This window comes from Anolis sagrei, chromosome 4 (genome assembly GCF_037176765.1).
Source record: "Anolis sagrei isolate rAnoSag1 chromosome 4, rAnoSag1.mat, whole genome shotgun sequence".
Lineage (NCBI taxonomy): Eukaryota > Metazoa > Chordata > Lepidosauria > Squamata > Dactyloidae > Anolis > Anolis sagrei.
The window spans coordinates 30,116,964-30,140,647 of NC_090024.1; the positions used below are offsets into that span (position 1 = coordinate 30,116,964).

General features: G+C 38.0%; 1 protein-coding gene across 7 annotated transcripts in view; it reads left to right on the top strand.

Moving 5' to 3' along the window:
• Positions 1-23,475, top strand: part of UBR5 (ubiquitin protein ligase E3 component n-recognin 5) — an 84,980-nt gene extending 61,505 nt beyond the window's left edge. For 6 of the 7 annotated variants that reach the window (XM_060775684.2, XM_060775688.2, XM_060775686.2 and 3 more), the window contains 24 exons: positions 62-173; positions 838-969; positions 1,435-1,692; positions 2,058-2,326; positions 3,624-3,835; positions 4,067-4,297; positions 4,809-4,882; positions 6,067-6,239; positions 6,817-6,930; positions 7,744-7,961; positions 9,050-9,170; positions 9,252-9,350; positions 10,077-10,320; positions 10,764-10,878; positions 11,782-11,926; positions 12,385-12,515; positions 12,825-12,885; positions 14,179-14,354; positions 16,813-16,897; positions 17,856-18,011; positions 18,189-18,302; positions 20,399-20,543; positions 21,100-21,185; positions 22,284-23,475. In XM_060775684.2, coding sequence (XP_060631667.2) covers positions 62-173; positions 838-969; positions 1,435-1,692; positions 2,058-2,326; positions 3,624-3,835; positions 4,067-4,297; positions 4,809-4,882; positions 6,067-6,239; positions 6,817-6,930; positions 7,744-7,961; positions 9,050-9,170; positions 9,252-9,350; positions 10,077-10,320; positions 10,764-10,878; positions 11,782-11,926; positions 12,385-12,515; positions 12,825-12,885; positions 14,179-14,354; positions 16,813-16,897; positions 17,856-18,011; positions 18,189-18,302; positions 20,399-20,543; positions 21,100-21,185; positions 22,284-22,496 — 3,684 coding nt within the window. In that variant the 3' untranslated portion in view covers positions 22,497-23,475. The remainder of the gene's footprint in view (positions 1-61; positions 174-837; positions 970-1,434; positions 1,693-2,057; positions 2,327-3,623; positions 3,836-4,066; positions 4,298-4,808; positions 4,883-6,066; positions 6,240-6,816; positions 6,931-7,743; positions 7,962-9,049; positions 9,171-9,251; positions 9,351-10,076; positions 10,321-10,763; positions 10,879-11,781; positions 11,927-12,384; positions 12,516-12,824; positions 12,886-14,178; positions 14,355-16,812; positions 16,898-17,855; positions 18,012-18,188; positions 18,303-20,398; positions 20,544-21,099; positions 21,186-22,283) is intronic. The other variant, XM_060775689.2, reaches the window with a different exon arrangement.
• Positions 23,476-23,684: the final 209 nt, after the last annotated feature.

Sequence of the window (23,684 nt, forward strand, 5' to 3'; positions counted from 1 at the left end):
GTGCAATATAGGTCCTTAAAAGTTATAAAATGATGCCTAGTGTAAACATTTCTTATTACAGGTTGAAGTAGTTGAGGGGGTGGCTGGAGAGGAGGACCATCATGATGAACAAGAAGAACATGGCGAGGAAAATGCTGAAGCAGAAGGACAGCATGATGAGCATGATGAAGATGGTATATTTCAGCATGTTTATTAGCCCATTGCACTTAGAGTGAAAGGAAGCCACTCTTGCTTAAGTGAAATGCCATTCACATAGTAGTCTCAGTTTATTTTTCTTCTTTCAGTGTCCTCTGAAAAATCTTCTCTGGGGTGTTGTCCAGTCCTTTAGAGCAGATATTGAGGGTGTGTGGGAAGCAGCAACAGAAATCAGTCTTTACTCTGCTGATAAAATAAACTTCGTTAACAGAAAAACTGAATTAGATTTTCACTCACAGTCAAAACATGTAAAGCAGTTTTGTATAGATTATTAAAAAGTAAGACCTACTTAGTTTTGTGAGTCTTACTTTTAAGCAAACACACATAGGACTATAGCCTAAGATGGATTCTTTTTGTTCCCTTTCGTGGCTAACATAGAACAGGTTTGCCTTGGATTAATTACCAGAATGTCATATTGCTATGTGCAAGGCAGTAATTGTGTCTTAGTGTATGGTATAAGAAATCTTCACTCATAGCTATATAAAACAAGAAGTTGGGAAAAAAAACATGCCTTTCCACAGTGGTGGTAAACAATGGCATTGATTAAAATGGAAAATAGTTTTTCAAATAATATACAAATATTCTTTTAATATAATGTACTGTATTAACAAATTTCCATCAATGTAATATGCATCCAATTAGGTAGTGATATGGAGTTGGATCTACTAGCGGCAGCAGAAACGGAGAGTGACAGTGAGAGCAACCACAGCAATCAGGACAATGCTAGTGGGCGCAGAAGTGTTGTCACAGCAGCTACAGCAGGATCAGAAGCAGGTAATATACTTTTTATTTACATTCAGTCATGATTTCATTTTTGCACCATTTAGATTGACTCATTTTAAAAACAGTCTGAGCAGAAATTGCTTTAGCTTCAAGGACGTTGTTGTTGTTGTTGTTGTTGATGTTGATGATGTTGATGATGATGATGATTATACTTATTTATACCCCGCTTTATCTCTCCCAAAGATGGGGTAGCCTTGGAAGGCTCTGTGTTTTGGGTTGTATGAATGATCCTTTTCCATCATACAAATGCAAAACTTAAATTTATAAACCATATAGTTCTCACAATATGGAAAAAATAATTTACTGTAGAAGAACTGATTATCTGGGAATCTGGTTTCCTGGTCCACTAAAGGTAATTTGCACTGAAGTCAATAACACTACAATATCCCCTAATGGATCTTTTTTTCACACAAAATTTTAAAGGCGCCATCCTCATGATTTATATTTATTCTGCAGGCGCTAGCAGTGTTCCTGCATTTTTCTCTGAGGACGACTCTCAGTCAAATGACACCAGCGATTCTGATAGCAGTAGCAGCCAGAGTGATGATATTGAGCAGGAGACATTTATGCTAGATGAGCCTTTGGAGCGAACGACAAGCAGCTCTCACGCAAATGGTGCTGCCCAGGCGCCCCGCTCAATGCAGTGGGCTGTACGCAACACCCAGAATCAGAGGACAACTAGCACTGCACCATCCAGTACCTCTGCTCCAGCAGGTATTTTCAGAGTTTGTTTTAATCAATGCAATGTCTAAATGTGTTAATATTTTATGGTTTGTCTGATGGTTTGTATAGTTTTTAACTCATCTTAATTTATAGTTATATGTTATTGTTGTTATATATGTAATGTATTGATTTTATATGGCTGTGAGGCATTGAATTCTTGCCATGTATTATGTTGTACACATATCCGGGAGCCTATCAGGACCTATCAGGAGAGACGGGTAATAAAAATGGATGATAATGATAATGAAAGGGCTATAGACTGAATAGGCTGTAATATCACTGTCTTCTTTGAGGTAAATACTCAAGCTGACTTGCATTCACTTGTTAATCACTGTGTATTTTCTTTCTTGCTTCAGCAAGTTCAGCAGGCTTGATTTACATTGATCCATCCAACCTGCGTCGGAGTGGTACTATCAGCACAAGTGCAGCTGCGGCAGCTGCTGCTCTCGAGGCCAGCAATGCTAGCAGCTATTTAACGTCAGCAAGTAGCTTGGCAAGGGCATATAGCATTGTGATCCGACAGATATCAGATTTAATGGGCCTGATTCCCAAGTACAATCACTTGGTGTACTCTCAGATCCCAGCTGCAGTGAAACTGACATACCAGGATGCAGTAAATCTCCAGGTAGGTAGCAACAGAAATATTCTGTTTTCCATGTTAATATTTTAAGGGCAACCTTTCAACTTTTAATACTTCTAATTGCTTTAGTACTTCTAAATATATATTCTTGATAATTACTTGCTAGCTTTGTTCCTTTTGTCTTTGCCCTGTAAACACTTTACTTTTGTTTGATTTGTGTTATTCCCACTCTGTATAGCGGCTGAAGATCAAGAATCAGACATTTTGTAAAGGGATGGTCAGTGTACCTATTGAAGCACTCTCTAGTTCCCAGACTGTGAAGACTGTGTTCTATGTTGAGAGCCCCATTCATTCCACCAGTGGTTGGGTCCAGAATCCAAAGGAGTCAGGGCATCGACATCCATCCATCGACAGCCCTATTTGCTAGTCAGGTGGCCATCTGTCTAAATATCCATGCAAACCTCCATCTATTCTCCCTTGCAACAGTGAAAGAAGCTGGAAACAAGTCTCTGTGGCCCCTCTCGGTCATTAGTTCTGTCTGTTGCTCTCCCATGATAGACCAGAACTTCATCATAGGCATGCTTTCAGTCTGAGAACCAGTCGATAAGCTGGTCTAATGAGGCAAAAACTGAGGAATAGAGTGGCCTAGAGATATTAACAACGGATTGTAGGAAAATTGAGAGGGACCAAAGATTGAGTGTTCATGTATGTATCTCTGAAGCTGTGCTGATTTCAGATAAGACAAAGGGGTTGCCCATTATCAATGTCAAGCTGTTGGATTACAGCCAGGCTAGACTGAAGGAAACAAAAGCATTATTGCATTGCATTCTGATGTAGAAAATGTGTCTGATACGTGAGGATCAGAGGAGCTTGACAGAAAGCCTCAGTAAATTTTCATTGGAGGAGAAAGGCTTCAGCCCCTTGTTAATTCCAGAGTTATGTAAGCCTGTCCCACTCTTAAGATTTTAGGGAAATTTGCTCATATCATTGAAAGGAAACCACACTTCCCGCTATCACTTTGCACCACAAGTCTGTAAAAGGTTTGAATTTCACCTTAACAAGAATGTTTATCTGTTCACATTACTTCCTCCCCTTCCATATAATTTTAAAATTATTTTACTACCTTTATATACAAAAAATATATGCTGTACAATATTTCACTCACGTTGTGATACAGAGAAATCTGCAAACAAAGAAGATAACTTGTATAAACTACACAGAGAAAGACTATAAAAAATTAATGGATTAGAATTGGTTTAAGTTCTTAAGACATAAACTAGATTGTGTGTTTTTGTGTCTGTGTGCTCGTAGAGGACTGACAATCTTTTTTGTTTTGTTTCAGAACTATGTTGAGGAAAAACTTATTCCTACTTGGAATTGGATGGTGAGCATTATGGACTCCACTGAAGCCCAGCTCCGTTATGGGTCTGCGCTTGCATCGGCTGGAGACCCAGGGCACCCAAACCATCCCATGCACGCATCACAGAACTCAACCAGAAGGGAGAGGATGACAGCACGCGAGGAAGCTAGCCTAAGGACTTTGGAGGGAAGAAGGTATGAAGGAGCGTCTTAACAATTGTATCTTGCATTCGAGTGCATTACTTCCACCTCACCCTGACTACATAAGTACTAATTCCAATCCAAGACATTATGTCAGGAATCCAACTTCACTGCTAATATTTCTTGCATAGTATCACCCTCTAGTGCAGAGCTATAAATGATACATTTTTGGTCCAGCATCTGTAATGTGTATTATTTATTTGTTGTTGTTTTATATGATTGCAGGCGTGCTACATTGCTCAGCGCTCGACAGGGCATGATGTCTGCAAGGGGGGACTTCTTGAATTACGCCCTCTCCTTGATGCGCTCGCACAATGATGAGCATTCTGATGTTCTCCCTGTTCTGGATGTCTGCTCATTGAAGCATGTAGCATATGTTTTTCAAGCTCTCATCTATTGGATTAAAGCAATGAACCAGCAGACAACATTGGACACACCTCAGTTAGAGCGGAAAAGGTATATATAATGGAAATCTAGATAACTGTTGATCTGAGAGCACAGTGGTAGTATTTTTCTCTGCTTTCAATAATACAATTTAAAACTGTGAAGTATATCTTTATTCCATAATTTTGTTTTGAAGATGATGCATATAAAATCTTAAATCAAGGACTTAATGAAGATGAGAATAGATTAAACATGCGCATCTACACAATTTTTATGGTGACAATGCTTTCTTTGTTTACTTTTCAGAAAATACAAAACAAATTATAAGACTGTTTTGTTACAAAGTGGAGCACCTCTGTCTTAATTTTATCAGACTGCTATGATTGTCCATGAACATGACCCTATTTGTAGCACTGTATAATAAAATATACACACATTGTATGTAGTATAGGAAGGCTATGATGACTGTTTAATATCAGAGCATGGAAAAAGCCAGTGAAATCTTTTGAATTACTTCTTTTGTATCTCTGTTTATAATTTTAGTTTTCTGCATCTAAAATGCTCTACCATTCACTTTCTTAAGGACTCGAGAACTTCTAGAACTTGGCCTTGACAATGAGGATTCGGAACATGAAAATGATGATGACACAAATCAAAGTTAGTATGTATATAATTGAGGAAGGATTAGATCAAGTAGAGACACCTTGTTGATCAGTGTATTTTGGGATTAAAAACACTTTCTGTCCACTTTAGCACGCTCAGCCCAACTCTTGAAATGTTAAATATTCTATTTTTTGTTTTACTTGTCTAACTTCTCCTGATTCATGTTTCTCACATTCCATTTTTCTAAAATATGTGTTGTGTAGCTTCAGACTTCCCTTTCACTTCTGAGCATGTCAGTAGCTAAATGATTGCATCATTAGCCTTTGTACCCCACAGTTTGTTAATGTCTGGGTAGTTTCATCTTTTGGCATTGTTTTGTTTCATTTGGATTGTCTCCTCATGAGGATTTTGTGCTAAAATAAATTCAAAAGGGGTTTACCATACTTCCCTCTGCATAGCACTAACGAGTGTTAGTTAAGATGCTACTCTCATCCCCTACTCCCCGAGTGACTGTTTGGCACATTTAGTTTGCCATCTTAGCAAAAGCTTGCCTGACATGGGAAAATCTTCCAGCAGCGAAGTCTCTTGTCCCACAGGCACATGTAGTCCCACCACCATAGATGGATTAAAACTTTATTGCACAAGCTCCTACCCTCTGAGGTTCAGTATTTATTACTGTTCAGGTTATTGGTTGTTTTATAATGTTGTTTTATGTTATTGTGATGTTGTTTATTTTATTGCATTGTGTTTTTAATCTGTGCCTCTTCAGGCTTGTTCCTATGTATGCGTCCCCAAGTCCCTTCAGGGAGATGGAGTTGGGGTACAAAAATGAGTCCACAGCAGGCACTCTCCTGGCTGTTGAATTGGATCACACATCGGACAATTATTATTATTATTATTATTATTATTATTATTATTATTATGGGGTATAAATTCTCTAAATAAAATTAAAAATAGTGCCATGGTGGATTTACACAATATTCCAGAATATATTTGAAAAGAGGCACATTTTACTTAAGAAGTGAGAACCTGAAATCTTATGTGAAAACAAATGACCCCAGAGTAACCATGATGACTTGGAGACAGATTGACTAATAATTTTTGAATAGTTTCTAATATTTTTGGATACAAAATTTGATGTTACTCAATTTTCTATTGCTTTTAATGATCCTACACTTTGCCCAGACTTTTTCTTTTCTTCATTTCACTCCACCCTTATCAACTTGTCTCATTCTTAGGCACTGCACTCAATGACAAGGATGATGATTCCCTCCCAGCAGAAACAGGCCAAAATCACCCGTTCTTCCGACGATCAGACTCCATGACGTTTCTTGGCTGTATCCCACCCAATCCTTTTGAAGTTCCTCTAGCAGAAGCCATTCCCCTGGCAGACCAGCCACATTTGTTACAGGTAACTGGTAAAATTTTAAAATTCCCTTAAAGTTAGAATGTTCTGCTCTGCTTATTACTAATATATACAGTGGAAGACTCAGTACCTTATCAATTAAGTATGTTTTGATTGTTGAGAAATGGTTCTCATTGAGCAGAATCACTGAAAGCTAACTTGCAAAGATGGCAAATGCTGGTTGTCATCTATCTTACAGCCTACATCTGCGTTGAGCAGTTGAAACTGTTGTTCTCCATTGAATAACTTCTTGGTTATGTTTGGTGGAAGAACCTCAGTTGTATTTAACTTGAAACAAATTCTGAATACAGTTTGTTCCATGTTGTAACAGAGCCCACTTCCCAGCTTAACTTTTCCTTCCCAGAGCTCTTACCACCTCATTTTGTCCCTTCTCCAGAATCCCACTGTGGTTATCTTAAGGGTATTGCTGAGATTCTAAAAAAAATGACAAGTTTGGGAAGGTAGGGGAAGAGGGGCAAGAAATGTGTATATTAACAGCCATTGTGGTATGTGTTCACTGGTATTGTATCTGCACGAATATGAATTTGAATGAGATTACTCCAAGATAATTGTTGTTTTTCAGCCAAATGCTAGAAAAGAAGATTTGTTTGGGCGTCCAAGTCAAGGTTTATATTCATCCTCTGCCAATAGTGGAAAGTGCTTGATGGAAGTGACCATGGATAGAAACTGTCTTGAGGTATGAATTTCTTAGATTACATGTTACAAATCCATAACCTTCCTTTCATTACCCTTCTTGTGGCACTCCTTCCAAAAGTGGAGTAAGGTGTAATTATTACTGTGGTCTCTATCCCTTTTTGTCTAATACTTAGTCTTCTGGATACTTTATCCTGGCATTAAGGACCATGAGACCACTATGATATTTATTCTAGGCTCTGGAAGGCTATTGCATAAAGCAGAGAATTGTGTCTTCTCCCACTTTTATTTGGCTAAGGAGCTAGATGTTCTCTTGATTGTCTCTAGAGTTCAAATGTCTAAAAGGGGTTAAAAAAAAGAAATATGCTTATTGAAGAATTTTTAAAAATAGTGCTGTTTTGAATTTTTTTTGTCTGAAACTTTTCCTTTGCATTTGTTATTCCCATGTGTGCAAAGTTTAATTCATAAGCTAGTAAGATGATATTAAAAGAAATACAGTGTTTTCGAACACGAGATCTGGCAGGTTCCAAACTGTCATGTTGGAATATCTCTCCTCTCTTGGGTTATTTGGCTCAAGTTTAACACACACACACATATATAATACAGTGCTGTTTCTTTTGAAATATTGATAAATAAAATTGTCAATAACCATTATCTTTAATTGTATTTCTTTTGGATTCATCAGATAATTCCAAACAATCTGGTTTAACTATTATTATTAGTATGTTTATTTAGCTAATGTTAGAGATTGGTTCTTAAGACTACATCATCATATTACAGATTGAATTAGCACATTTACCTTAAAGATATCCTGATCGAGTATCTACAGTATTATTTTATTATGTTTTTCACTTAGGTTCTTCCAACCAAAATGTCATATGCAGCCAATTTAAAAAATGTTATGAGCATGCAGAATCGGCAGAAGAAGGAAGAAGAACAAAATGTGCCTTCAGAGGAATCAGAGAGTTCAAAGCCAGGCCCATCAGCTCATGATCTTGCAGCACAGTTGAAAAGCAGTTTATTGGCTGAGATTGGGCTAACAGAGAGTGAAGGTCCACCGCTAACATCTTTCAGGTATTGGAGGTTATTCAAATGACTCACAGGTTGCACGAGATCCTTATGCATCCTGAGGAACGGGTTTGATTGCTGCCATTATTCCCAGGCACTAAATGAAGGAGATGTTTTCAAGATACTGTGGAAGATACTTCTTCTCTGAAGTTCTCTTAGAAAGTGGCTTTGTCTGTTGTTGCTTACTTGTTTCCTTCATACTTGCTAAACCCATATTTTTGAAGGGGCAACATTATTGGTTATGATTTTTTCCAATTAGCATCCTTGCTGATCCACTAGTATAGTGGCTGAGGTTTCCTTGCTTGCTGAGCAGTTGATACTCATGTCTATCTGTCTATTAAGAGAAACTAGTACTTTTAGGGTTGGGGATGCATCGGAATGGAAAGGACTGACTTCTTGCCCAATTTTTTTTTAGTTTCCCTCCTTGAACCTCTGTTGCTCCTTCTCACAGCTTACATAAATAGAGAGGACAGAAATTGAGTGAATGAAAGAGAAGTTCTGGATTGTGTGGGAAAGGCATTAAAAAGCGAAAAGACAGAAATAATACATCAGAGAAAAGTGAGAGAAGTGGGGAGTTGATTATCTGATGTTTCTGGAAATGAGAAAGAGAAAATGCATGGAGGGTAGGGGTGTGAATGAAGAGGAGAAGAATTGCTTTGGGCAAATGAATACCGTGACATTTTAAAATAAAACGTTGATGCTCCTGCTGCGAATGAAGAAGCAATGTCACTGGTAGAAGGGGAAAGGAGGTAGAGCAGAAATGGCTGCGTTACAAACAGGACTCTTTCATCTCAGTTTTGGCAGCTAACATGTCTTGGGAGATGTTGCCACATGTATTTGGCAGCTAAATTTTGATGAAAAGGATAAAATCTAAATTTTTGATGTGAGTGTGTGTATGTCTATAAAGTTTATCATTTGAATGTTATTGAATTTGCCATTTAATTACTGTGTTTGAATTTATATTGTTCTAATGCAGCAATACCATATTTTGACATCTCTTGTTGGAAGCATCTGATCGTTCACATTAGCATGTTTAATATGTACAATAATTTCATGTACACCTTCATTGATTGATGTTGTTTTTTGTCTGACAGGCCACAATGTAGTTTCATGGGAATGGTTATTTCTCATGACATGCTGCTTGGACGTTGGCGACTCTCCCTAGAACTATTTGGCAGGGTGTTTATGGAAGATGTAGGAGCAGAACCTGGATCGGTATGCATTTTGTTAAATTGAAAGCAGTTATTTTTGTACTGTAGCCTTTTTCTGTAACTAATATATAATTTTACTTTCTAGATCTTGACTGAATTAGGAGGGTTTGAAGTAAAGGAATCCAAATTCCGCCGGGAGATGGAAAAACTAAGAAACCAGCAGTCTAGAGATTTAACATTAGAGGTAAAATTTAGTTTTGTCTTCCTGATATTCATTTGGTTCAGAAAATGAAGTATAGTGCAGTAGCTTCTTTCTAATATTACACTGTTGTTTCCAAATGACTTTCAGTAGAAATGTTGGTTAAGACATCCCTGGTGTTTTTCAAACCAGGATATACATGATCTAACCATTAGAAATATTGTTACAAATGAGACTGATCAAGAGGGTAAATAGTAGAGTTGGGTCCAAATCACAGTTCACGAAAAGATTTGTAGTTTTCAGGGGGCCATTTTTGTGTAATTTCCAAAAATAGAAAGGGGAAGAGAGATCAAACAGAAAGGGGAAGAGGGATCTTTCAGTCTCTATTTTAGCTATCTTACTGGGTAGAAGTGATTACTGCTTTCCTCATTATATAAAAAAGATAGCTTGCTATGATTAACTTACAATTATTCTCCTTTGTGTGGAATTTGTCCTCTTTAGAGTTAGAACTTAAATTTTCTAAGAATTTGCAACATTTTTGTGTTTCAGCAGACTTTTCTTCAGCATGGTTTTCAGCATTTTGTTCATCCTCAGTTCTTTCCCTATTATATATATTATTGTATTTTATTTGTACAAGAATTTGCTTTAGTATGAAATGCCTGAGGCTGAAGCTAAGGGACCTTTTGAAGTGGAATTAAGTGTAGGACATTTTTTTCCATAGCCTGACTGTTTCATTGGAAACTTAAAGTCTTATTTTATTCTTTCTGTTAGGTTGATCGGGATAGAGATCTTCTAATTCAGCAAACAATGAGACAGCTGAACAATCACTTTGGGCGCAGATGTGCTACAACTCCAATGGCTGTCCATAGGGTAAAAGTGACATTTAAAGATGAACCAGGAGAAGGCAGTGGTGTAGCACGGAGTTTTTATACCGCTATTGCACAAGCTTTCTTATCAAATGAGAAACTGCCAAATCTAGATTGTATTCAAAATGCTAACAAGGGGACACATACAAGTAAGTATCGTGTGCTATGCGTAATACTGAAAATAGAAAAGTTACCATATAGACTCGAGTATAAGCTGAGTTTTTCAGTCCTTTTTTAGGTTGAAAAAGCCCCCCTTGGCTTATACTCAAGTCAAAGTTACTTACTCTGTTGTTGTTGTTGTTATTATTATTATTATTACATTTATTATTTTACTCTGTCTTGCTGATTAGAGATAATGGAAGTTGTAGTCCAAAATATCTGACAAAAAGTGTAGGGGTGCAGAGAGAGAAAAAATGTAATAAGAAGAATGATGATGTGATTATTTGTAGTTTAAATATTTTAACTATTATTACAAGCTCAGTTTGCCTTCTGGTCTCACACCTTCATAATAATTTGTAATATTTATGAATGAACTGGAGCTTGATAGCAAAAACGCATTTTTATCCGTCTAAAATGTGCCTGTTCCATTTAGGTCTGATGCAAAGACTACGGAACAGAGGAGAGAGAGATCGGGAAAGAGAACGTGAGAGAGAAATGAGGAGAAACAGCAGTGGTTTGCGAACTGGTTCTCGGAGAGACAGGGATAGGTAAGTAGTTTTCTTTATACCTAAATTCTAATCAGAAAATTATTTGCATCAGTAAACTGTTTGTTATAGTAAATTTCATTTCTAGGCTGTATACCGTATCTATTTGTGTACAAATAGGCAGGTTTTGGATCCAAAATTAAGCATTTTGATATGGCCTGTGGATAAGCCAAGGGTCAATCTATGAAGAAGCATCAGTACCACTGCTGCCATTTTCCCATTTGAGCATTCAGAAAGATCTTTCAACACTATTTAGAGACAAAGGTGGTTCCTGTTCTACTTATTGATTTATTTCCAACATTTCTACCCCCGTCCTTCTCAACCCCTGAAGGGGGACTCAGGGAGGCTTACAACAGCAGCAATTCGATGCCAACAACATTACAAACAACATTATACAAAACAAATGTATTACAAACAATATTATACAAAAGATAAAACATTAGATTAAAATACATTTAAAACATTATTATTCATCATTAAACTTTTATAAAAGTTAGGGTATAGTTTTATAAAAAAAGAAATAATCCCTTTCTCTGAGCAGAGTGATAAATGCGAGAGATTAGTCCATCCCAAGAGAACCCCAAAGGAGCACCAATCTCTTCTACTCTCAGAACCATTTCTGGCCTATTTGAATGCCTGGTTGTGGCAGCATTTTCTCTCAAAGTAGCACCAAAGATAATAAAATGAGTTGGTGCGTTTTTAAAAGGTTCTCCTGGGATGCACTAAGCTCTCAGCCTTTGCTACTGTATTCAGAGAAGTGCTATATTGAGATAGAAGCAAAAACCAGGGTAGGGTAGCCTGCTGCTTAATACAAAGACAAGCAAATGTTTGACATTGGAAAGTAGACCCACAATGTATATGCCTTTCTCAGAACAGACAATTTTTGACGAAGTCTTATTTTTTAAGGGACTTTAGAAGGCAACTTTCCATTGACACAAGGCCTTTTCGACCTGCCTCAGAAGGGAATCCTAGTGATGACCCTGATCCTCTTCCAGCACATCGACAGGCCTTGGGTGAAAGGCTTTATCCTCGTGTACAAGCTATGCAACCTGTAAGTCCAACCTACTCATTTGTTTAATTTAGGGGAAATAGTTGTTTCTCAAATACAGTGTATTAAGACTGACAGATTTGGGGCTTTTGACATACTTTGTATGATTTTTCTCATTGTAGCGATAACAGTGGGCAGGGCTAAAGCAAGAGGATCCCACTTTTTGAATATGCTTTCATTGACGTCTGTGCCTACATACACACCAGATCACATTAATTTATTGAGATTGCAGGCCTCCCTTTCCCTGCATAACATGAACCTCCATGAAGTCTCCCTATCCTTTGGTGGCAATTATCTTTGTGTGTGTGTGTGTGTGTGTGTGTGTGTGTGTGTGTGTGTGGATGGATAGATAGATAGATAGATAGATAGATAGATAGATGTGGATCTCTGTGTGAGGCAAGTGAGTCTTCTCAAATCTTGATTCTCCTTACTAAAATATGTTACTAATCCTTTGTTTCCAGGCATTTGCAAGCAAAATCACAGGCATGCTTCTGGAATTGTCTCCTGCTCAGCTGCTTCTCTTGTTAGCTAGTGAAGATTCACTTCGTGCAAGAGTTGATGAGGCTATGGAACTTATCATTGCACATGGAAGGTAATTTTATATTCATACTAAACTGCACGGAGAAGCAAAAGTTTTGAAGGCACAGCTTTGCTAAATTACCTATGGGGCTGAGGAATTTCCAGTTCAGCAGAGGAGCACCTGAAGATCTTATGTGTGCTGCTTTCAATTCCATGGAAGAAAATACAGGATATAAATATAGCACTGAGGGTTAGATTCAAAGTGTGTGCACTCTGTGATTTCCACAAATTCTTTTATCTCTCCTCGGGGACAACAAATTCCCCCAAGATTGCACTAATTATATTTCTTTCTGATACATATTTTCTTTCATTTCTCTCAAAGGGAGAATGGGGCCGATAGCATCCTAGACCTTGGTTTGTTGGATTCCTCTGATAAAGTACAAGTAAGACATCCATTTTAATTGTGCCTTAATTACTTTACTGCTAAAGATACATGTGTGGAGAAGAAATACATTGAGGTCCCTGAGAAAAAAGCTGGATTTACCAAGAAGATCTCTTCAGTCTAGCACAAGAGTAGTCAAATCCTAGCCTGCAAATCTCACCCAATTCCCAAGGACTGAAGAAACACAAAAAATGAAACATCCTTTTAGGGAGAGAATATAGAAAGCTGACACATAAAACATCCCAATGGAAAGAGTATAGCAGCTTGACAACCTGAACCCCTGGTGGCGCAGTGGGTTAAACCCTTGTGCCAGCAGGACTGCTGACTGACAGGTCAACAGTTTGAATTCAGGAAGAGTGGGTTGAGTTCCCTCTGTCAGCTTCAGCTACCCATGTGGGGACGTGAGAGAAGCCTCCCACAAGGATGGTAGAAACACCAAACATCTGGGCGTCCCCTGGGCAACGTCCTTGCAGATGGACAATTCTCTCACACCAGAAGCAACTTGTAGTTTCTCAAGTGGCTCCTGGCATGAAAGGAAGGAAGGAAAACATGTACCTGAACACTATATAACAACATTTGAAATGTTTTCTGTTCCTGGTTTGACAGTGTTATTTCCTGTTTAATTGTTCAGTGCTTACTTTGCTAGTACTTGTTATACTCCAGAAACTTAATTTTTGTGGCTGCTACAAATTATGTTGAATTGGTTGAAACTATATGAGATATTTATTGAAAAACAAGCAAAATGTGCTGCAGGATGTCCCACAAAAACAAAGTTTTTGCAGTTTAATGTTTTCCATGTTTTTATGATAGAACCAATTAAGAAATTACATTTATAACCCAGGAACAAAAAATGTATTACATAGTAAAATGTCTGTTAAGGTGGATAAGTACATAATGTGTTACATTCCTTATATAGATCATATAAAATGTTTAAAAGCAATTTGGAATTTGTGAAAAAAACCTTCAGATTTTCCCATATTACACTTTGAAAAGCATCATGCTTGAATCATGGTGTTCACTGTGATTTTTGTGGTTATGATTGCTAACAATGCAATAAAAAACGTACTCCCTCTCGATGCAGGCTGGTGTATTAGTTTAATGTACCAACAAGTTTCCAGACTGTAGATGTAACTCTGTGTTTCAGAAACAGTTACTTAACTGCCACAGTATTAGCATTGGTTTAACTAGGTTGCTTTTTTGTGTAGCTGCTGAGGTATTGCTATATAGCTCAGCAGTCAGGATTTTTGTACTTAAAAAGTGTCTTATTTTATGCTATTATTTCTGTTCTTTAAAGGAAAATAGAAAACGACATGGTTCCAGTCGCAGCGTTGTGGATATGGAGTTAGATGACACAGATGATGGTGATGATAATGCACCACTGTTCTATCAACCTGGAAAGCGCGGTTTTTATACACCAAGGCCTGGAAAGAACACAGAAGCCAGGCTAAATTGTTTCAGAAATATTGGCAGGTAAAATGTTATCTGGATTTCTACAGCATTTTTTTGAAAAATAATGACATGTATTCCAAATTATGTAAACAAAAGTAACAGTAAGAATAAGATTCAATTTTAAATACCATACTTACAATAGTCTCAACAATGTAATATTTATTTATTTCTGTATTTTTATATCCCTCCTTTCCCTCAGGCTTGCATTATAAGTTAGCTTCCTAATATAATTTTAAAAAAGGATCCAATAAAACCACAAAAATATAAAGATTAAATACAAATTAAACAAATTATATTTCTAAAACTATTTAGAAACCTCACATTAGAAGCTAAAATATTACAACTGTGTGCACATCTACTGTGAAAATCTCTGTGAGAATCAGTTTGTTGCTGAAAGCCTATTTGAAAAAATCCTTGCCTGCTGGTGGAAGAGCAGCAGGGGGGAGCGTTAACTCAACCTCCATCGGAAGGCAGTGAGAGCTGCTATCAAGGACCAAAGCTGCCTCTGAAAGTGGGGATCAAGGGAAGGACTTCCTGCAGATCTCAAAACCTAGACAGGCTTATGTGGAGAATATAGTCTTTCAGTTATCCAGAGCTGAATTGTCCCTCAAAACAGAGCAGTTACTAGTGCTGCTGTAGTAATAGAGAAGCTACTATCAGACCCAGTGAACATTCTGAGCCGCCGAATTTTAGAGTATCTTTCATTTCTTAAAAAGCACCTTGATTGAGAACTTATAGTAATCCTTACAGGATATAACTAAGGCATAAGTTACTGTGGCCATATCTGATATCTCTACGGAGAGTGACAGCTGGTGCACTTGCTTCAGTTTCCAAAAGGCATTCCTGATAACTTCTGAAACCTGGAAATCTGCATTTACAACTGTATTTAGGAATATATCCAAGCTGAATCCTGCATCTGCAGAATGAGCACAATCACATCCAGTACAAGTTGATTTCCTTTTCTTGATTTTCTTTCAACAGAACATGATTCTGTTTATTAGCTGCTTTCTATTGACCCAGGTTCTGGTTTCTTGAATATAGATGAAAAAGTGAAATATAGTGTTGTGAACATGGGCAACGGTCTGCAGTGATAGGTGGTGCGACGCCCTAGCTGCAATATAAACAGTCGCACCAACCATGAAACTGTCAAAACCACAAATCCTGAATCAGTGTTGCGAACATGTGGGGGGTAGCAAGCCCCAATTCCGTTAACAAGCTCTTCGAACAATTTTATGTAAATATTAAATAGCACATTGGGCCAGGCATAGCACCAAAGGGATGTCACAGGACAATAATTAACAGAAATATCTGAGCCTGATCTTTGGAATCAATGTCTCCTGGAATAAATGAAGCCATTGCAGGATAGTGAATTTCTCCAGGTCAAGACAGCCCAGAAGAATACCATGGCTGGTGATAAAGAAAGCCACTGAGAGATTCAGGAGGGCCAATAGGGATATATGCCTGGTATCTAATTCCTTAGTTAGGTTGTCTATCAAGACCTTAAACCCTTGTGTCAGCAGGACTGCTGTCCAAAGATTGGCGGTTCAAATCCAGGGAGCGGGGTGAGCTCCGTCTGTCAGCTCCAGCTTCCCATGCGGGGACATGAGAGAAGCCTCCCACAGGATGGTAAAACATCTGGGCGTCCCCTGGGTGATGTCCTTGCAGGTGGCTAGTTCTCTCACACCAGTAGCAACTTGCAGTTTCTCAAGTCGCTCCTGACACGAAAAAATAAACAAACTTGTAATCAGGCCTCAATTGAGACAGAAATAGATTGTAGGGAGCTTAAGGCCCCCCTACAAGAGATTGCTCCAAAATGGACATGGTACTTGCTTGTAGAGACAATGAGACATTCCCTAACAGCCACCAGAAACAATTCTTGGGCAGATTATCTTAATTAACCTCTCACTTCTGCAGAGGCTAGTGCATTTAAAGTCTACCAGGTAGTTACCTAATTGTATCGAGAGAGTTCCTCCATACCAAGATCATTGTCTTACTTCCAGGAACAGAAATCCAGGTCCAAACTGTTTCATTTAGGACAATACTCATTGTTGTGGATGGCATGAAGTTTTGACTTCATAGGTCCTCATCTTGCAGCTTCAGCTTGAATATTTATCATGAAGTCTCCCGCAACAATAAGCCGAAAGGATACTAGCTCCACCTGAGACCGGTTTAGTTAGTTTAGGAAGAGGGACTTTTGAGCATTTGGTGGGGCAGTATGCCAACAGGACAATTCTTAATCTGTCCTGGATACCTATATTCTGATAAAATAATCTGTCAAAATGAGCAGGTGAAAAATGGCAGCTAGGAGGGGCAATGGTATTACTATAAAATGTCTTCAACTCCACCTTCCCACCAGTCTCACCTGTTGCTGCACAGGGAAATAAATGTTGGTGTTGACTTCTCATTTTTTATACTTTAATGTTGCCTTTTTTGAGGGTTTTTTTTCTTTTAGAAAACTAACCTCAATATTGATTTTCAGAATTCTAGGGTTGTGTTTGCTGCAGAATGAACTTTGTCCCATCACATTAAATCGGCATGTAATTAAAGTTCTTCTTGGTAGAAAGGTAAGCGCATTTGTATATTCCAATAATCATAGAGGTGCAATTTGCATTGATTTAAATTGTGATTTTCAGTTTAAAATGTGAGGATAAATTTTATTTATTTATTTACAATGTTTGTATTCCACCCTTCTCACCTTGAAGGGAACTCCCAGGGTGGATCACAGAACATACACATGCGGCAAACATTGATTGCCATTTTATACACAACTAGACAGACAATTATACATAGATAAGAGGTATATATAATGGCTTTCCTCATCTTTTGGCATCTTGGAAGGTGTTGTGCTTGGTTCCGGCCACAGGAGGTGCTGTTGCTCAATCTCCCTGAAGAAGAGCTAGTTCGTAATGTAACTTCCTCCTTTTGGATTGAATCACCTGCATTCCTTCTGGATGCCTCAGAATACCTCCCCCGTTTTTTATGAGCGGTACCTATTTATCTCATCACATTGTTTTGCTTTCGAACAGCAATTTCGGGCCGGCTTTAACACAGCAGGTTAAACAGCTGTAGTCAAGCCTGTCAGTTGAAAGGCTGCCAGTTTGAAGCCAGGTCACGGTGAGCTCCCGCTGTTAGCCCCAGCTGTTAGCCCCAGCTTCTGCCAACCTGGAAAACATGCAAATGTGAGCAGATCAATAGGTACCGCTTTGATGGGAAGGTAACGGTGCTCCATGCAGTCATGCCAGCCGCATGTCCTAGGTGGCTTCTGCAGACAAAGTCAGCTCTTCGACTTAGAAATGGAGATGAGCACTACCCCCCCCCCCCCCCCCAGAGTCGGCCACAACTAGACTTAATGTCAGGGAAAGCCATTACCTTTTTTACTATGTACTCTATTCTCTTTCTGATGTTGCAGCGGATAGTGTAACATGTTTAATTCTGGTTTGTACGTGACCGTAAACAGAGCTAGATGTGTTGGGTTGACAGTAAAAGTAAAAGCAGCCTTTCATTTGTATACTTTGTTTTCAGGTTAACTGGCACGATTTTGCTTTTTTTGATCCGGTTATGTACGAGAGTTTGCGGCAACTTATCCTCGCTTCCCAAAGTACAGATGCTGATGCTGTTTTTGCAGCGATGGACTTAGCATTTGCAATAGACCTATGCAAAGAGGAAGGTGGAGGACAGGTAAGTGAAAGTATGCTCAGTTTAATGTTAGTAATTCAGAACCATTAACTCTTTTTGCGGTTAATTTTTAAAAAGGAATTAATATCAGTAATTGAAATTGCAAACTTCATAAACTTATATTAAGTTAAAGCTGTAAATCTCTCATCAATTGAAGTTCTGTTGCATTATTTTTTCCAGGTTGAGCTTATTTCTAATGGTGTAAATATACCAGTCACTCCTCAGAATGTTTATGAATATGTCCGGAAATATGCAGAGCATAGAATGTTGGTAGTTGCAGAACAGCCACTACATGTAAGTGACATGATTTTTTTTTACCTTGATAGTATTGAAAGGCATACATTTGTAACAATGTTTATTTATTACATAACTAATAAAGATACTAAGTTTAGGGAAAAAATTGCAACAATATCCCTCAGGTTCTCGGGGCAGAAAATATTTGGCATAAAGGTTCTATCACTTGACATCTTGTCTTGTGTGCCTTCAAGTCATGTGACCCTAAGGTAAAACTGTCATGGGGTTTTCTTGGCAAGATTTGTTCATAGCGAGGTTGTCTTTGCCTTCCTTGGAGACTAAGGCCCCTTCTACACTGTCATATAATCCAGATTATCAAATAGATAATCCTCATTATCTGCTTTGTACTGGATTATATGAGTCTACCCTGCCATATAATCCAGTTCAAAGCAGATAATCTAGATTTTATAGGGTAGTGTAGAAGGGGCCTAAGAGAGTATGACTTGCCCAGTGGGTTTTCATGGCCAAAGCAAGGATTTGAACCCTGGGCTCCAGAGTGCAGTGCTCAGAATTCTTCATCATGCTGGCTCTTCTGTCAGGAGGAAAGGTGGGCAAATAATATAATAATAATAATAATAATAATTATTATTATTATTATTATTATTATTAGTGTACTAAATGTGATGTCGCTGTTTAATATATGTAGGTAGGAAAAGCCACATTAGGAGAATTGTTACTGCCTAGCACAAAAATTGTAGCAGAAGAGATAAATATGTCTGTGTATGTGCAACTGTGTTGGGGGAAGTTATTATTTTGTGTTCTATTTTAATTTTTTTAATTTAAGAAAGCACCTCACACTCAGTGACATTTTTTTATAGGACACCTACATTGACAATATTTATATGGAGCGCTCGTGTGCATTTAAACAAGATGACAGGGAATGTCAGTTGACGAATGACTTAGAGAATTATCTTGAGTATAGAAGTCTGTCAGACTGCAGAAGCTCATGTTAGAAAGTTAGAAGCTATTGAGGCTTGCATTTTATTTGAAAGTAAATACTTGTTAAAGAGAGCTCTATAAAGCAACCTAGTTTATGACGAAACTGTTAAAGATTGTAAGTTCAAGATACAAACTCTGAAACGTTACTGTAGTTTTAACCCTTGACAAGAAATGTGCCTGTATCTTTAAATACATGAAGTTATCATGTCTAGGTAAACAAAATGTGTTATCTTTAAAAGAAGTCTGCTTGCATCATTGTCTGCTGAAAGCATCAAACGGAAACAAAGTATCTACATGCCCAGCAATCATCAGTTACCAAATAAACTCTGCTACTGCGATTAGGTTGTGATCCTAACAGTTCATGATCCATTATCCTCAATAGTATCAATTATCTCTTGGGCCTAGGGATCATTGTTGATTTGGGGAAAGAATCTGAATAACCATTGTGTTACCTTTTCAGAATTGGTGCGAGTGGGTCAGTGTCTCATTTCAGGAGGACAGTTAAAATATATGTGGTTTTAATTCTTTCTTACCACTATCAGCTGTTCAAACTATCTTTGATTCACAGTTCTTCATGCTTGTATATTGCATGGCCATCGATTTTGACTGGCTTAAACAGCAAGGCCAAAGCCTAGTATTTGCTTAGTTTATGCTCCTCATCTGGTATCTGATGTTGCACCTCTTGATTGTCTCAGGGAGAATTCCCAGATCCTTTCTTTATTTTAGAAGCCTGACAGAACTAGCAGGATAATCCCTTGATTCTTGTGTCTATATCTATATTTGAAATGGAATGATAAGAGAATTGTTTAGTTCCTGTGTCTACATCTATATCTGAAATGGAATGCTAAGGGAATTGTTTAGTTACTCTGCTAATGAGATCCTTGGAGAACCTTGACAGCCTAGGCTTAAGTGGCAATCCCGAGTATTTGGAATGTCCCTCTAAAGCCCCAGTGAGTAATTTCCACAGTATGTCTTGAGATACACAACAGACATTTCTCTTGGGGTACTCACCAGAATGTAACAGAATACTCAGCATGGTATACAGAATTGTGTACGAGGGCTAGAAATTGTTCAGACAGTAGTACTAATGCTCATCGCTTGTTTAATAACCAGCCAAACATGTTTGGATAATATTGACCTTATTGTGGTTTTTTCAGGCAATGAGGAAAGGTCTGCTGGATGTTCTTCCTAAGAATTCATTAGAAGACTTGACAGCAGAAGATTTCAGGCTTTTAGTAAATGGTTGTGGTGAAGTAAATGTGCAAATGCTAATCAGCTTTACTTCTTTCAATGATGAATCAGGTATGAAAGGCCTTGTTTATATGAGTTACAACAATAATGTTCTTGTTCCTCTATTTTCCGCTGTAAATACTTCTGCTCCCTAGATGTTCTCCAGAGCTCTTCAGATCAGGTTGCAGGGAGGGATGGGGAAAATCATTTCCATTGATTGATAGATGTAGTAGTTGCATACAGTCTGTAGGCTGTCTGTTGTATTTATCTCTTGACTGTTGGGTTAAGTCTTCAAACTTAACCCAACTAAAATTAAAGTTCAGATTCACTTAGAGTGCTTCACATTGGTATCTTTTCAGATATAACAGATACAGAGATTTGATGTTTTTAAACAAAGTGAGACCTGATCACTTAGAGAAAACTGTAATTTAATGGACAAGATTTTTTTTTACTATTTATCTGCTCAAAGTAGCCCAGTTAATCCCTGTTTTCAGATCTTTTATTGGCATAACACAAAAGTTATTAGGTATTGCACAATGAAAATATTTCCATTAAATAAACATGCTGATAAAGAAACTAAATACGACGGATCATCATTTCTTGTATTCATTCATTTCATTTTTAACAGGAGAAAATGCTGAGAAGCTTTTACAATTCAAACGTTGGTTTTGGTCCATAGTTGAGAAGATGAGTATGACTGAAAGGCAAGATCTAGTAAGTATTCCTTTTTGTAAAAGTTAATGTATTTCTTGTCAAGCATTCACATTTTTTGCATCTATGACAGTGGAGTTATTTCCCAGATAAGCTATGATTTACGTTCATTGTGTGAGCATTTAGATTGTAGAGTTAAACAATAGATTATGAGATTTAAACAATAGATTTGCAATGTATTGTCAAAGGCTTTCATGGCTGTAATCACTGGGTTGTTGTAGATTTTTTCAGGCTATATGGCCATGTTCTAGAGGCATTGTCTCCTAATAGATTTGCATTTGGTGAGATCCCAGCACTCTTTGGCAGAAAAGGATAGAGACCCTGTAAAACTATAACACCTTGGATTCCATAGCTTTAAGTCATGGTAGTTAAAGTGGTGTCAAACTGCATTAATTCAGCAGTGTAGATCAGTGGTTCCCAACCTTTTTTTGATCAGGGACCACTTTGGCCAGGAGCCACTCTCCAACAAAAGGGTCACAAATCAGTTTTTGGTCAACTTCAGATTCAGTTTGGTTATTTGGGGTGCCGATTCAGAAACAGCTCTAGTTTCTGATACAGAACATGTACCATCCAGTAGTCACCATCTGCTTGCCCACAGAAAACCATATTTAATAAGCCCCAGCACTATAAGAGGGTTTTGCTAGACCATCGTTGCAACAATATCGTAACAGTGAGGCTGAAAACCATATTTTAGTTCTTGTGGACCACTGGTGGTCCATGTACCACAGGTTGGGAACCACTGGTGTGGATGCACCTCAAGTCTGTGGAGCAGCAGAAAACAAGCCTGCTCCTTCTGAACATGAGAAAGAACTTCCTAACTGTGAGAACTGTTCAGCAGTGGAACTGTCTGCCCCGGAGTGTGGTAGAGGCTCCTTCTTTGGAGGCTTTTAAACAGGCTGGATGGACATCTCTCAGGGGTGCTTTGAACGCATTTTTTTTTTTTTTTTTGCTTCTTGGCAGGGGGTTGGACTGGATGTCCCATGAGGTCTCTTCAAACTCTATTCTATAGTCTTCAATATATTATCCTTTTACATATTTAAACATAGCTATCATGTCACGTCTTAACGTATATTTGTTTACTTCCCTTTGCCTGTCCCACAGGTTTACTTCTGGACCTCCAGCCCATCCTTGCCTGCAAGTGAAGAGGGATTTCAGCCCATGCCATCCATTACAATCAGGCCGCCAGATGACCAGCACCTTCCTACAGCGAACACATGTATTTCTCGCCTTTATGTTCCACTTTATTCTTCTAAGCAGATTCTCAAACAGAAGTTGCTACTCGCCATTAAGACCAAAAATTTTGGTTTTGTGTAGAGTATAATATGTGCATTGCTGTGTAATTATTAGTAGCTAGTTTTTTTTGTAGATTTTTTCCATTTGTCTCTAAAAGTTTATGAAAGTCAATGCTGTCATACTCTCCCCCTTGCTGGTAGTGCAATGACTAAATGCAACATTCCTGTATTAAGTTTGCAACTCAAGAGGCAAAGAAGAACTAGCAGTGTCGGACTGTAACCATTTGCTAGTTGTTTACTTCTTGGCCAGATCCCAGCCAAAGATGACAGCAGAACAAAATACACTGTGATGTAGCTTTTTGTGGAGGGGGACAAACATGTAAAATGTTCTTTCAGAATTTCACTGCTGCCTTTGTGGAAGGCATTTCAGCAAAGGTTCTTGTTACAGAGGGAATAGGGAATTGCAAAATAAAAGATGAAGTATGTTCTGTGTTTTATTTTAACCTTTTTTAAAAAAGAAGAAGAAGAAGAAGAAGAAATGGTGTTAAATTTTGTGGTTGGCTGCAGTTGTGCATCATGTATATTGAACTTGCCAGTTAGACCTAAGGGTTGAAATCATTCACGTTTGCTTATAAAAACCACTGCCGTTGCAAATCTGTTTGCATTGGACTCTGGCACACTAATTACCACCACTAATGTTTTGCATGTAATCTGTATAACCTAGTGAGGAATTTTTTTTGTACATAAGAAGGAAGCCAATGTACAGTATTTAATCGTTCACAATCAACATTTTTGTATCCCTCTTTCCTTGAGCAGTCAGTCAGGAGGTGGCTCCATCTCCAAGTCAAACCTGGACACTTTCTTCAGTGTCTGGAGCTGTTATAAAATTTCAGCCGAGGCACTACCTGGTAACTGTAAAATGTTTATAAGATCATGATTATTTGAAGGTACATTTTGGGGAAAAAATTTATGTTCGTGAGCAGCTTAACTACTTTTGTATCTAGTCTTTTTTAAGTATCTTGTTACAGTTTTTAATAAATTACAGACAAAGTACAAAGTCATACTGAAGAAACATTAGTTTTTATTTATCTAGCTTGTATATTATTTTTAATTATCACTGCACACCACAATTGCACACAGATCACTCCAAATTTCATAAGTGGATAAAAACTCTTCTCTTTTCATTCAAACCAGAAGTGGTTCTGCCCACATTTTACAGTTAGCAGAGAGCCATCAGTTGCCTGGGCCCAGCAAAAACCTGCTTGTTTTC